The 14,696-nt window shown below is 34.3% G+C and overlaps 1 protein-coding gene across 1 annotated transcript in view; it reads right to left on the reverse strand.

Moving 5' to 3' along the window:
* Window positions 1–2,653: 2,653 nt before the first annotated feature.
* The window catches only part of SYT10 (synaptotagmin 10), a 73,517-nt gene continuing 61,474 nt past the window's right edge, over window positions 2,654–14,696 (reverse strand). The window contains exons 4-7 of the mRNA XM_059080876.2: window positions 13,023–13,143; window positions 8,227–8,398; window positions 5,416–5,545; window positions 2,654–2,781 (exon numbers count right to left, since the gene is read on the reverse strand). Of these exons, the coding sequence (XP_058936859.1) occupies window positions 2,710–2,781; window positions 5,416–5,545; window positions 8,227–8,398; window positions 13,023–13,143 (495 nt within the window). The 3' untranslated portion in view covers window positions 2,654–2,709. The remainder of the gene's footprint in view (window positions 2,782–5,415; window positions 5,546–8,226; window positions 8,399–13,022; window positions 13,144–14,696) is intronic.

The following is a 14,696-nucleotide window of genomic DNA, read 5'->3' on the forward strand; positions in this document are numbered from 1 at the left end:
AATTAAAATTGTCCGTAAAAATATTAAGAAACTAGGGTAAAAAAAGCATCAGCTGTTCAGATTTTTGTGAGAAGATTATATACCCACAAACATTAATATTTTTTCATACTCAATTTCCTCATTCACCTGATTACTTAGTGAATCGGGTAAAATAAATAAATAAACAAAACAATAAACAAAACCAAAAAGAACATCAGTGTTGTTAATGCTAATTAATCTACACGTGTTCCTTTTTCTTAGATTTATGTTTGGCAAGTCCCTGAATAAGTCCCTGGAATTAGTATTCATTATATACCTAAATTGTAATTTCATAATGTGTCAGTGCTGTCATTAAAATGTGGTGTTCCACACAAATTAGTGGACGATATCTGTAACATCAAACCTTATTTTGAATACTGAAATGAAAAACATTCCACCTTCAACCACAGGTAGGAAGAGGATAAGTTATGTTTGTATGGATGCACGGCTGTGCAGAGTGACAGCGTATTGTATTGAAAATGGTAGAATTACATTTTTGTAATATGAACTACCATTTTAAATGATGCATGAAATCTGAGTTACTAATTTTCTCTCAATCTCTCAAAGATGAACAAATGCTCAGTCATGGTGAGTTTATTCTAATCCCTAGGAAACATTTTTTAAAAATTACCTTAAACATTTAATCTACAATAGCCATATTAACGTCTCCTGTTTGGCTGATTGTTTGCATTTTTCATAAACATTGACTTTATCTCCATAGGAGGCAAAGAAAAGCATGAATATAAAGCCTTAAAATATATTTTCAGGTGAAAATAATTATTATACTAAGGAAATAGAGTTGCTAATTAATTGTAAGTTGCAGCAATGCCTATAAACAATTGTCTCCAAATATGTTATTTTATTAACTCTTCCCATTTGAAAATTTTATTTTCCAGTAAAACAAAGACTTACAAAATGGAAGTGCCATCCTCATTCTGTCTATAGCAAGTTGTTCTTTTAGGCTTGATAAGGTAACCAGGTATGTCCAACAGGTTTCTTTAGTTATTTTAAATTAGAAAATGTTAACCAGGAATACTTGTTTTCATTAAGATGGCACAAGCATTTTTGAAAAATTTTAGGGAACTGCGTTTGACTTTAAAATGTTAATGTGTAAAATAGTTACATCTTAATTAATAGTAATACCATCATAGAGATGCCAACATACAAAATGTCAAGATTTTTGAAACTTTGTATTTTTTAATATTTAAAAATAAAGGATTTTACTAAAATCAAAACTTTGTAATTGCTGATAAAATTTTCTCATTCTGATGAATATGTTTTTATAGCCTACCTGCAGATTTTCTTGCTTTCCGGTTTTTTTGGGGGGTGGGGTGGGGTTTAACCTTCTCTCTTGGGATAAGCTTGAAATATGCATTATCCATGGTACAAATCTCAAAAGTAAGGTTGGGGTCATTCAATATAGACACATTCCAATAGGGCCCAGAAACAAGACAATAAAAAGTTGACATGATTTAAAGGAAAGTTCTGTCATGTAAAAACATTTGCATAGTTTTTACGACTAGTGACCTGATCCTTGATCCTTATGAAGGCAAATGCCTTTCACAAAAGACTGTGGGTCTGGGCCTTAAGAATTATTTATTTATATTAAATGTTCAAGTTGTATTATTTATGGTACAGTTTTATAATTTGCTGAAAAATGTCATTTTTTTCTTTAAGAAAATACCCACTTCTGTTTGAGTTTAAAAGTCGCCATTACTGTGTACAATCCAAACGACAATGAGCACAGACATTTATTGTACCTTTGGTGTCAGTATGCCTATCAGAAATACAGGATCTATGTGATAGCTTTATGTCACAAAATAAACATGTCACAGTACTTGAGAACCTTACGAAGACTTATGAGTTCTGATTCTATTCACTTAGGAATGCTAATGCTACATTTGAGATTAAGACTAATAGAATTTTTAAAATATCAGTTAAATAGTGCTACAGATGTTTGAACTAATGTAACTTTAAGACAATATAAAATAGTAGCCCAAATAGCTCAATCTCCATTTTCCAGCTACTAAATATTACTTCTTAAATTTATACTCAAAGAGGTTCTTCAAATTATAGTTTTTTTCTCTATATATTAAAGAACAAGATTGAAAGAAAAAGTTTTGAGTTTAGCAGAGCCAAACTTCACCAAGAAAAGATTTTGTTGAGAATGAAACAATATATTATCAGATAAGTAACATTAATTTGATTATTCAAGGATTGAATGCTGTGAGTAAAGTTCAGAATTTCCCTTAAACTGTATATAGAACTATGTGCACAACGAGAAATGAACAGTTTTAATAATATCAAAACCATACTTATGTGACATGTGCTTCTTTATACAATAGCAGCATTAACTATTTAATTTCAGATAAGTATGGATTATTTTCAAAAAATGTATTCTTTGCTTATGCAGAGAATTTACAACTTAGTGAAAACATTCTTTGTGCTAATTGGCATATGACACAAAGAATAAAAAGCCTTATGTAAGGACCATTTATATTCAAGTAAAATACATCAAGATGTCCAAAGTTAATATACAGACAAAAAAGGTAAATAAAAATTGCACATCGTTTGTTCATTATGAGGATATATTTTAAATGAGTAGATCAAATATTCCAATTTTTTTTTTTTTTTTGATCTGATGAGTACACGGTCTTGGGTCCTTATTATAATGGTCTTATTTTGAAAGCATTATGGTGTGGAAGGTGGTTTGGGAGATGGACAGGATCCTTGACTATCAAAACTGGTTGCCCGGCCAGGTAACTGAAAGATAGTAATTTCATAATATATGATCTAGTGTAAAAAATAATAAAGTGGGTAATTGTTATTACCTTTTAATAGTGAATATTCACCCCTGATGTGCAAGCCTCTGAAGAGAAGATATATATAACTCCCCATGCCTTTCAGAACTTACCTTCTCAGGTATCATGAGGGGACACAAACATCTAACAAAGATGTAGGTAGAGCCTGGTACATAGACGGCATGCAGAGCAACTGCAGATTCATTTCACATTCTATCACAGGCTTTTAGTTCTTACTGTAAAATAGCTAATGGTTTACTACAGTCGGGGGCAACTGCTGGGTAAGAACAATAAGGTTCAAGACACAAGAGACTGCATTCCACTTGCTCTAAGGCAGGAGGTGATTTTTATAGGAGCAATTAATGAGATGAGAGGGACTGGGAAAATGGGGGCCACGAGTGATAAAGAATAATTTCCCATGGTCTTTAAATGTTATGTGTATTTTAAAAGTTTAATTACAACAAATAAACTTTTGTATCTAGGTAGAAGTAGCCAGATTTTCCAAATGATGCTTTAGTCTCCTCTTACCAACTTACTCAGCTCTTGAATAATTGTTCCCTTCTCATTTTAATCCCTGCTGTGGCAACAAAACATAATTACACGTGTACCACTTTCCCACAATTCAAAATCCAGCCAGTTGTTAGGTCTCCAGTCCCTATTTTCTGCTTGATCAGTGAATGTAGGTACAGGGGTTGGAAAAAAGGAGCTATTTGCTAGAGAAAGTATATTTACATAATCTTTTTGGCCCACTTGTCCTCTGATAGTCAGCTGCTGGAAAAATATATCTGGGATATTCTTCTGAGGCCCATATTGTAGCTTATTCTTCCTATATATTCTATGATGACTGAAAAGTATTCATATGCTCTCAGACACAAACACATGCCTATTCAAAGCTCCTCTTCATCATATAAATGTATAACTTCTTATTAAACAGTCATAAGTATAATATGCCTTGGGTCATACAACATCTGTCCTTTCATTAGTTAAAAGTTGTTGGTCACATTATCTCACTTCTCCCTACATCATTCCTGTGAACTCTGTAGGGGTGGGCATTTCTCTTTTCATTAAATATGGGAGAATGTAGCTGCAGACAGAGTACGTGGTCTGCCTAGGATTAGACAGCCAGAGGAGCAAGGGTTAGAATCCATGTCTCCCTTCAGTGTGATTCTCTGCCCAGAAAAATTTACTCTCATGTCTAGATTCTTAGATTTAATATTCACTTTTCAAACTTTACATGAAAACAAAGATGAGAATCAGGAAAAGGATAGTAAAGCAGTAGAGTATACTTTAGACAATACACATTGCTGAAATGAAACAACCTTCTCAGGACTCGCTGAGCTATTACTTAGGGGAAAATGCTGTGTGAATGTGCATTTGCATGTCTGTCTGTCTTTTATGATTTACATTAAATGATGAAGTGAGGTAAAGATTTAGAACATTAATATAATAAAGCAGATATCTTATCTATGGTGACAGTTCATCTCTGTTTGAGCATGTGCTGTTTATACAGTGTTCATCGAATTTTCCCTATAGTGTCTTGAGTAACACAGCCAAGGTCACTTTGTGACTAAGCTGAGCTTAGAGCCAGGGCTCACTGACATTTAATTACACTGCTCTGTCTCTCCTATTCAACCCTGTGCTTAGTGACAGAACAAGAAGCAGAATCTTATCCATGGGAGAGATGGCAATGTATCCTTCACTTACTATGTGGCTATCATAACTTTTTATTAAATTGCATAAATTCCACCCTCTACCATACATCCTTTTATCAACCTGCATTACCTCTCAGTTAATCAGGTCATATAAATGATTTATTTTGAGACTCTTCTCTATTTATTTATTTTGAGACTCTTCAAGAGACTCCCGCAGTCTCTGACAACTGCTTTCATGGCTAAAAATCCTGATAGAAACTGGTATTGATACTTCTTCTGGTTAATATAACTATTAATATTAGTTATAATTAGAGCAAACACTGTGCCATACTCTGTACTAAGCACTTAACATTCAGCATTTTATTTAGTTTTACCCTATGAGTTTACTGCTATTATAGAGTGTAATATGTAGTCACACAGCAGAGCCAGGCTTTCAACTCAAGCCAAAAACATTTTTAAAAATCTGTGATCCCTTTTACTTCCTGACCAGAGTCAGTGGATGTGTATCTGTCCCCTTACATAGATGAGCTGTATTAGGTGATAGCACCCCTATTTAGGGATTCTGGAGAAGTTTAGGTGAGGTAGCTGTTTTCACAAAAGAGAAGCAGGAAAATTCAGTTTCCAGTTAGTAATGAATTTACTTGATTGCTCTACCACTCACTGATATAAGTTTTCAGACAATGCAAAGAAAATAATAGGCTTGCAGTTTTTATGGGCTTACTGTAAAGGAATAGCAAACTCAGAAAGTTTAGTGGTTTTTAAAAACCAACAAGGCACACAGAACTTTTCATACTGGATAGTAGAGTCTGTGGGATAAAAGCAAGAACAATATCTGTTTAAAAAAATAGGTGAATATATAAAACATCAGTGAAGTGTTAGCAGATAAGTAATATTTAAGCAAGAGATAAAGAAGAGAGTAGATGTGAGAGAGTCCCAGAGCTTACCTCCAGCAAGGGGTGCCAATGTGTTATTGGTTTTCGGTGATAGGTCAGCATTTCATTCCAGTGGTCTCGCCCAAGACCCTCAGCGTCCAGTCCTGTTCTGCACACTCCTATGACTTCATTGTGTCCTACCCTATGATTTAGAGAATATTTTACTCTCATTCCAACATTCAAAGATAAGTTTCACACACCTTAAACAGAATTTTAAACTTATGATTAAAAGAGTAGATTTTGTGGTAGGTTCTAGATAATTTTACATATTAAACTACTTAAGATCAAATGAAAAGTCTTAAGTAGGCTAAAATTTACTAAACAGGATCAGCATTCAAAAATGAATCTGTAAAAGGATCACACACAAACCATTTTAGTGCTCTGTAAATTGAGAACATTTCACAATAATAAGAATAGTGTGAATGAGAAATTCCAGCTGGTCCTTACCTACATGATGAGTTTCTTTCTTGGTAGCAGACCTATTAACTTTAAGTGATGTGACTCTAATTTCCTTCTTTCCAAAAGGTTTAATGTTTTATAATGATGTCTACATTTCTTACCAAGAGCTCAATACCCACTTTCTTGTATGAATGACCATAATTAATTGATTCTAAATGATACGTCAGTGAACATTACTACTTGTATTACAATTAAACAGGGCAGGGTTACATTTTGAACAATGGCATTTGACTTATTATTGCATAGTACCAGAGCAGAGCATACTGAACAACATTCGTATTTTCTATTAATGACTTGTTTTCATAGCAACAAATCAAAATAATAATGATAGTTAATATTTTTAAGAGCTTGTTATGTGCCAGACACTGTTCTAAGTAATTTAAATGTACTGACTCACTTAATCCTCACACCATGACCATGAATATCATTATCATCATCTCATTTTACAGACAAAGAAATTAAACACCCAGAAGTTAAGGGACCTGCCTACCTTTGTACACTTAGTAAGAGACAGAGGCACGACTTGAATCAAGACAGTTGACTCAAGCATGCATATGGTAAGCTGCTTTTCAAGAATGGAATGGAATTTAAAAGCATTTTCTTGGACTCCCCTGGTGGCGCAGTGGTTGAGAATCCGCCTGCCGATGCAGGGGACACGGGTTCGTGCCCTAGTCCGGTAAGATCCCACATGCCGTGGAGTGGCTTGGGCCCGTGAGCCATGGCCGCTGCCCCTGCGCGTCCGGAGCCTGTGCTCCGCAACGGGAGAGGCCACAACAGTGAGAGACCCGCGTACCGCAAAAAAAAAGGATTTTCTTGAGGATTATTTTGACATACATCTATCTATAAGGAAAGTTTTGAGATGATTTTAGAACATTACTTTCTTCCTGTCACTGATGTATTAATAGATATGTAGGCTTAGTATCTTTTCTTTTAATATGAAGTTTCCCAAAAAAGCATATTTTAGAAATAACTTTTAATCTTTCTATTTTATATATTGTCAGGGTCCATTTCCCTAAAATTACTTGGGTGACGAATGCTCTATTATATCTACCTGCAGTCTATGCTGTGAGAAATCAATAGGAGTAATTTTTTGGTAAAGCAGAATAAGGGCTTCAGATGAAAACATTATAACATTTTTAGAGTTTTCCATTTCAACTAATTCAAGATTTTTCTCTCTCTCTCTTTAAATTGTGTCAACTTGTTTTATAAACTGTGATATAAATTAATTTCAAATAGATGGTATAAATCATTGTATTTTTCGGCGCTTCATTTTTCTAGCTCTCATCCAGAGGATACCATTTTTAATGTCTCTATGTTATAGGGTCTTGTTTACTGCCATTTGCATAATGATATAAAATAGATACTCTGAATATTTGTGTATCTGTATTCTGTCCCACTTGTGTTATCATTAGAACAAAATAAGACATTGTCTATGTGCTGATAATTTTGTAGGTTAAACATACAAGATTCCTTTCTGAAAGTCATGTAAGTATAAAAAGCAAAACAATAAAAAGAAGTATATAGCAAGGACCAAATAAGATATATAAACCTTTAGTGGGACAGAAGTTCAGAGGGAGAAGAGATTGGTTAGCCAAGAAAGACACAGAAGTGGTGCCTTAAGCAGGGCTATAAAGCATGGGTGAAATGAGATACACAGGTATCTCGTGTATACGAGATATCTCGCATACATGAGATACCTATATCTAAATGTTGATACAGGGCAACATTTCAGAAAAGGAAGGAGTGGGTGCTGCAGCAGGAAGAAGCTTCAGAGCTTCACTTGGGAGTTTGCCATTTATTTTGTGACAGGAGAAGTAATCAAAGTGTGTGAACTGGAAGTATCCACAAAGCAATGATTTAAGACTGGTGTGAAAGCCTCAAGGCATAAAGCTATGGACACTATTAACCTTCCACTGTTAATACTCACTGTTCACAGCTGCACATTACACTGATGTTTTACAAATGGAAAAGTGAATTTTTAAGAGATAACTTGCTCTTTCACACTGCTAGTTAATGATAGAGTTCAGTATCATGATATTCATATTCCAGCCCAGCTGGGAAAGCAAAATACGTTGATTGTAATTTACGTTGTTACTGTAAAAAAACTTCACAAAAGTGCTTCCTATAATGTATCCCATTCTTTCACCATCTGCAGGTATCCTGTCCTTCAACTTAAGAATGATGTCTTTTGGAAAAGAAAAAGGATAAATAATAACATAGAATAAAATTAATTTTGAATGAATAATTTTTATTCATTCCAGTTTAAATTAAAACTCTTGTAGCAGTAAATAACCTGAAAAGCTGAATTTGGTCTGCATATGACTAAATGTAGCTGTTATTCTGTAAGTACAGGGATGAACGTACCTGTCATAATCCATGACTGCAATGGAGAGGCTGACCTGGTCCACATTCTCCGGAGGGATATCAAAAATAATGGCCTCATTGTACACAGGGTTTAGAGTGTTTTTCTTTGTAGTCGTTTTCCTCTTTTTTAATCTTCGACCCTCACACATCAGAGACACTTTGACATAAGGATCTATCATGGGAAGGCAATTTTATTACAATGAAAGTAATAGTACAAAGCATAAATAAAACTGTGGTTAATTGTTACTAAATAAGAAAAGTGGTATATTAAGCCCTTTATTATTACCGGTTTTAAATTCAAATGGCATAATTGAGGGCAGTAGACTCTCTAGGACTTCTTACTGAATGAACTAGAAAATAATTAACTTGATCACTGTGTTTAATACAACAGAGAAAACTCACAAGTTTATCAAGAGCCAATTTAAACTATAATGTGTCTTTTTTTTCACAGCTATTTGAGGACATGTTTTGTCCCAAGTGATTTCTAGGGAATGTAATCCTAACAAGTAAAAATAATTGTATTAAAATTAATTTCCTTCAAAATGATTTTAGAATAAGAAGACTAAAATTTATGAAAGAACAACATTGTATCTAGATAAGTATATATAATCACAGTGAATTGAAATTAGCCAAAACTATGTGGGAATTGTCTTGAATTGTTGGAAAAGGTACTAAACTTAGAGGTACCATTTTAGTCACAGTGCTTGATAAAGAGTTTGGATTGAAGAAATGATCACTACAAATAATTTATTAAATGCTCAACAGTATACAATGAAAAGGTGATATTTAGTTTACAGATGTTCTCAAGGAAGTTTCCTCATATGAATTGTCTGTATAATGCCAACTGGAAAGTGAAAATTTTAGTCAGGCTATATTTTTATGGGCCAAAGAGGTCAAATAATTGTTAACAAGTTCTGCCCTAGCTGACTGATCTCTACTCTCTTACCCCTTAAGTAGAAAAACTGTTACAGTATTATAGAAAATTATACAATATTTATCAAAAGTTTCTTTAAAAAGCCTTACTTTTTGTATCTTTTTATAAAAAGGAGGCATGGTTTTGGGAGGGGGTATTGGCATTGGGGTGAGTATGCTAGGTGGTCAAAACAATCAGTGTCTGCTCTACCTTCATTTTTTTTTTTCATTATAGTTACCCTCCAACTGTAGCACCACAACCATTTTTTTCTCTCTTTCCATCAGTGTAACAAAGTAGCAAAACTTATTTCCTTAGAATAAGCCAAAAACATGGCAACATTAATTTATTTGAGCAAATGAATGAAGTCGATGATTTTTAGGCTCTAGAAAAATGTCTCTGTATATTTCCAAGCATACAAATCAAGGGGCAAAAACACATTTTATGGCTGGAAATAGGGTATATAGAGGAAAACAAGGTAAAAGGGAAATGTTCAATGGCTGTTTCCTATTTATTTATTTATTTTAACTTTCTGTTTTATATTGGAGTACAGTTGATTAACAATGTTGTGTTAGTCTCAGATGTACAGCAAAGTGATTCAGTTATACATATACCTGTATCTACTCTTTTTCAAATTCTTTTCCCATTTAGGTTTCCCATAATATTGAGCAGAGTTCTCTATGCTATACAGTAGGTCCTTGTTTGTTATCCATTTTAAATATAGCAGTGTGTACATGTCAATCCCCAAATCCCTAACTATCTGTCCCCCCACTACCCTTCCCCTCTGGTAACCATAAGTTCATTCTCTAAGTCTGTGAGTCTGTTTAAATAGAAATATAGATCAATGGAACAGGATAGAAAGCCCAGAAATAAACCCATGCACCTATGGTCAATTAATCTGGGACAAAAGAGGCAAGACTATACAATGGAGGAAAGACAGTCTCTTCAATAAATGTTGCTGGGAAAATTGGATAGCTACATGTAAAAAAATGAAATTAGAACATTCTTTAGAACCATACACAGAAATAAATTCAAAATGGATTAAAGACCTAAATGTGAGACTGGAAACTATAAAACTCTTAGAGAAAAACATAGGCAGAACACTATCTGACATATCACAGCAATATCATTTTGATCCATCTCCCAGAGTAATGGAAATAAAAACAAAAATAAACAAATGGGACCTAATTAAACTCACAAGCTTTTGCATAGCAAAGGAAACGATAAATAAAATGAAAATGAAAACAACCCCAGAATGGGAGAAATATATGCAAATGATGTGACCAACAAGGGATTACTTTCCAAAATTTACAAACAGCTCATGAAACTTAATATCATCAAAACAAACTGCCTGATCAAAAAACGGGCAGAAGAGCTAAATAGATATTTCTCCAAAGAAGACATACAGATGGCCAAAAGGCACATGAAAAGATGTTCAACATCATTAATTATTAGAGAAATGCAAATCAAAACTACAATGAGATATCACCTCACACCAGTCAGAATGGCTATCATCAAAAAATCCACAAACAACAAATGCTGGAGAGGGTGTGGAGAGAAGGGAACCCTCCTACACTGTTGGTGGGAATATAATTTGGTACAGCCACTATGGAGGACAGTATGGAGGTTCCTTAAAAAAACTAAAAATAGAGCTATCACATGATCCTCCAATCCCACTCCTGGGCATACATCCAAAGAAAAACATGGTCCAAAAGTATACATGCACCCCAGTGTTCATTGCAGCACTATTTACAATAGCCAAGACATGGAAGCAACCTAAATGTCCATCGACAGAGGAATGGATAAAGAAGATGTGGTTTATATATACAATGGAATAATACTCAAAAAAGAATGAAATAATGTCATTTGCAGCAACATAGATTGACCTAGAGATTATCATACTAAGAAGTGAAGTAAATCAGACAGAGAAAGAGAAATATCACATGATATCACTTATACGTAGAATCTAAAAAAAAGATACAAATTAACTTATTTATAAAATAGAATCAGACTCCTATTTACTTTTCAATGTTTTAATAATAGGAAGTATATTCTAAGGAAGAAGCTTATTTTCGGGATATAATTCTATGTATGAGCTTCCAGGCCTAGGCCTCTCATTAACAATGAGATGGAGTCCTAGTTTATTGTTTGCTACCACCATCATGTCTCTGATGACATTTCTCTACTAGTGACAAGGATAATTTACTGGCTCCTTAGTTGATTCACAAGGCTGTTGTGAGAATTAATGAGGTGATGTTCTCAAAACATGCACTCCCCTGATGAGAAGCTTCATATAAATAAAAAGTCTTGCACTTAATTACAACTTTGATGCTGTTTGCTTGTCTTGAAATTTGGTTCTCTTTTGATACATGGTAGAAAGAGTAAAATAAACAATAATTTGCAGAGTGTGCTGTTTAATTTCTTCAACATTTACTTACCTATGACGTTTTCACCAAAATGAATATGGAATTTATTTGCTTTCTTTCTATCTTTATATTTCAACTATGCATTGCAAATTTTAAAAAATGAATAGGAAATTCATGACATAGTACAAAAATGAGATAGAGAAAGATGTGCATTGAGAAGTCTCCCTCTCATCTGTCCCCATACCTCTCCACCACTCAGTTTTTGTGTATCACTCAAGTATTTCTTCACGCAAATATTAGCAACATGATATATATTCTAAGATACCTCATTCTTACATAAGAGGGAGCATGATATCCATATTTATGCTTTTACCTCATTTTTTATTCACTTAGTATATCCTGGAGTTCTCTCTACATTAGAACTGAGAGTTCCCTCATACTTTTTGTGATGTAAATTTAGTTTATTTCTTTGTTCTGAAGAACGAAAAAGTTATAGATTCTACTCCCCATGTCATCTTTTACTATATCTCCACTACTATTTCTTATTTGTTTAATTCAACAAATGCTACTGAACTCCCTACTCTGTCTTTATCATTTTTTCTTCCATAGAGCTGTGCCAGAGTTCACCTATTAACTTACAAATAACCTTCAGAACTGTGGTGATTTAAATGAAGGGATTAAAGAGAATGATGTGGTTTTACCTCTTTAACAAAGTTAGCACAAGAGAAATTTCCTTCAAGAATATCTTTAAGAAACTTCAAGGAGTATTCATTTACTTTATTATTTCTTTCAGTCCCTGTTGTCCAAATTTTTAGTTAGAAAGGTGGTAAGAAAGCAGATGCAAATGGTGGTCTTGGAATGTTGTTATTTCTTTGCAGATCAGGTGAGGGAGATAAATTCAGTCTAAATATGTCTTCCTAGGGCTCGTAGAGTAACACAAGTTTAAATTGAATGGCTTAAAGTCCAAGGATTATTCCTTTATAAGCAACTGACTAGTTGGAAGTAGGGAAGTGTATGGTAAATAATGCATTTTTTTTTTTTTTTTTTTTTTTTGCGGTATGCGGGCCTCTCACTGTTGTGGCCTCTCCCGTTGCGGAGCACAGGCTCCGGACGCACAGGCTCAGCGGCCATGGCTCACGGGCTTAGTTGCTCCGCGGCATGTGGGATCTTCCCGGACCAGGGCACGAACCCGTGTCTCCTGCATCGGCAGGCGGATTCTCAACCACTGCGCCACCAGGGAAGCCCAATAATGCATTTTTGAGAAAGAACTAAATCAGTAGAGAAACAAATAGAAATAAAAACCCAAGTTCAAAGTCTATTTGATAAGACTGTTTAAAATTTTCATAATGATAATGTAAACTAAAGAGGTGTTTGGAGCACTTTATTTGGTAATCTCTTTTTCTACTTTTATAGTGTCCCACGACAGACAAATGAACTCAGTAATTCAAGAGTCATATATAACTTTGGCTACGTGGAATATTTTATTTGGGAATGTACCCACTAGCCAATTGTGTGCATACCTGATGAGCCGGTGATATCCATAGCTTTCAGATTTCTGCACTTGATGACTGTCAATGTCATACGTCCAGCAGTTGGCAAATAACAAAGGGAAAACATGATTTCACCCAGGTCTATACTTTCCTAGAAAGGCAATTGGTAATGTTAGCAATTTCAAATACCAGATAGTGAAAACAATATAATAGAGTGAAAAATTGCTTTAGTGGAATATTTGAATGCCATTTTAAATTGTTTTATTGAGGATACATATTGCATTGCAAAAAAGCTGTAATAAACAGAGTAAGAAAAAAGAGTATATCCCAGTTGCTCATTTGATATATCCACTTGTATTTCCAACAGGAATCTCAAACTTAATACAGTCAAAATCAGACTGCTGATTCTACTCATTCCCAATCATTTTCTGAAACAAATTCCTCTGTCATCTTTCCAAAATCAGGAAATGATATCATAATTCACCCAAAGGCTGGAAGCAAAAACCTAGGAGTCACTTTCATTCTTTTTCTCTCACCCCTAACACATCGAACCCATGTCTTATCTACATTATCTACAAAACATATACGAAATTACTGATTTTCTTTTCAGCTCTATTACTATCATTGAAACCAATATCACTTCTTGCCAGGATTACTTCAGTAGTCTCTAAAACTGATCTCAGAAGCAAAGTGATCACTTACGAAATGTAAATCACATTATTTCACTTTCCTGCTTAAAACCATCTAAAGGCTCACAACTACATTGGAATAAAATTCAAATTCTTTACCTAGGCATATAAGTGGGGTAATTATAAATCCTGGTAATCTAGGAAATTCCAGATTTATACCTACTGTCCTGATATAATTATTAAGAATGTCTCTTTCCATTATTTAAATAAGTCTTTGTTTAGATAATGCATTACAAAGTCATACATATAAGGAGGCCCCATGTGATCTGGACCCACCTATCACTCTATTAATCTCTTGCCTCTCCCTCAGCTCACTCTTATGCAGGCACAAGAGCTTTTTTCTGTTATTCAATCGAATAACATTTGTTCCTGCTTTTGACCTTTGCATTTTCTTTTTCTCTCTCATATCTTTACATGGCTGACTCCTCCTCACCATGTAGCACTCAGCTCAAACAGCATCTCTTCAGTGAGGCCTTCTCTCTTCCTATCCTATACCCACCCCACTCATATATCCTTCACATTTTTTTTCATAGCACTTCTCATCACCAGAAATTATCTTTTACATTTATTTTTTGTTTTCCCAATTCCAATATATAAAGTCTAGGAGAGCACAGTTCTTATCTGTCTTATTTTAATATCTTAATGAAGGTACGTAGCTGGCTCTCAGTGCAGTTTTTGAAGAAACGAAAAGATTCTTAATTAATCTGGATTAACACTGACCTGCTTCATTTCATTTGTAAAGTAAAACTGTCCACAGTACCCTGGTATAGATAAATTTGCAGTCAGTGGCTGCATAGTGGTGGACAAATGAAAATGAGTGTGAACAATGCACATTTAGGATGCTTCTCAAAGAGTTGTTTACAATAATTAAATCAAATTATTCCTGGTAAGAGCTGGAGGAATTGGGCTCCTGGACTTCAGACTATACTACAAATCTACAGTAATCAAGACAGTATGGTACTAGCACAAAAACAAATATAGATCAATGAACAGCATTGAAAGCCCTGAGATAAAC

Source organism: Kogia breviceps, chromosome 12 (assembly GCF_026419965.1).
Source record: "Kogia breviceps isolate mKogBre1 chromosome 12, mKogBre1 haplotype 1, whole genome shotgun sequence".
Classification (NCBI taxonomy): Eukaryota; Metazoa; Chordata; class Mammalia; order Artiodactyla; family Physeteridae; genus Kogia; species Kogia breviceps.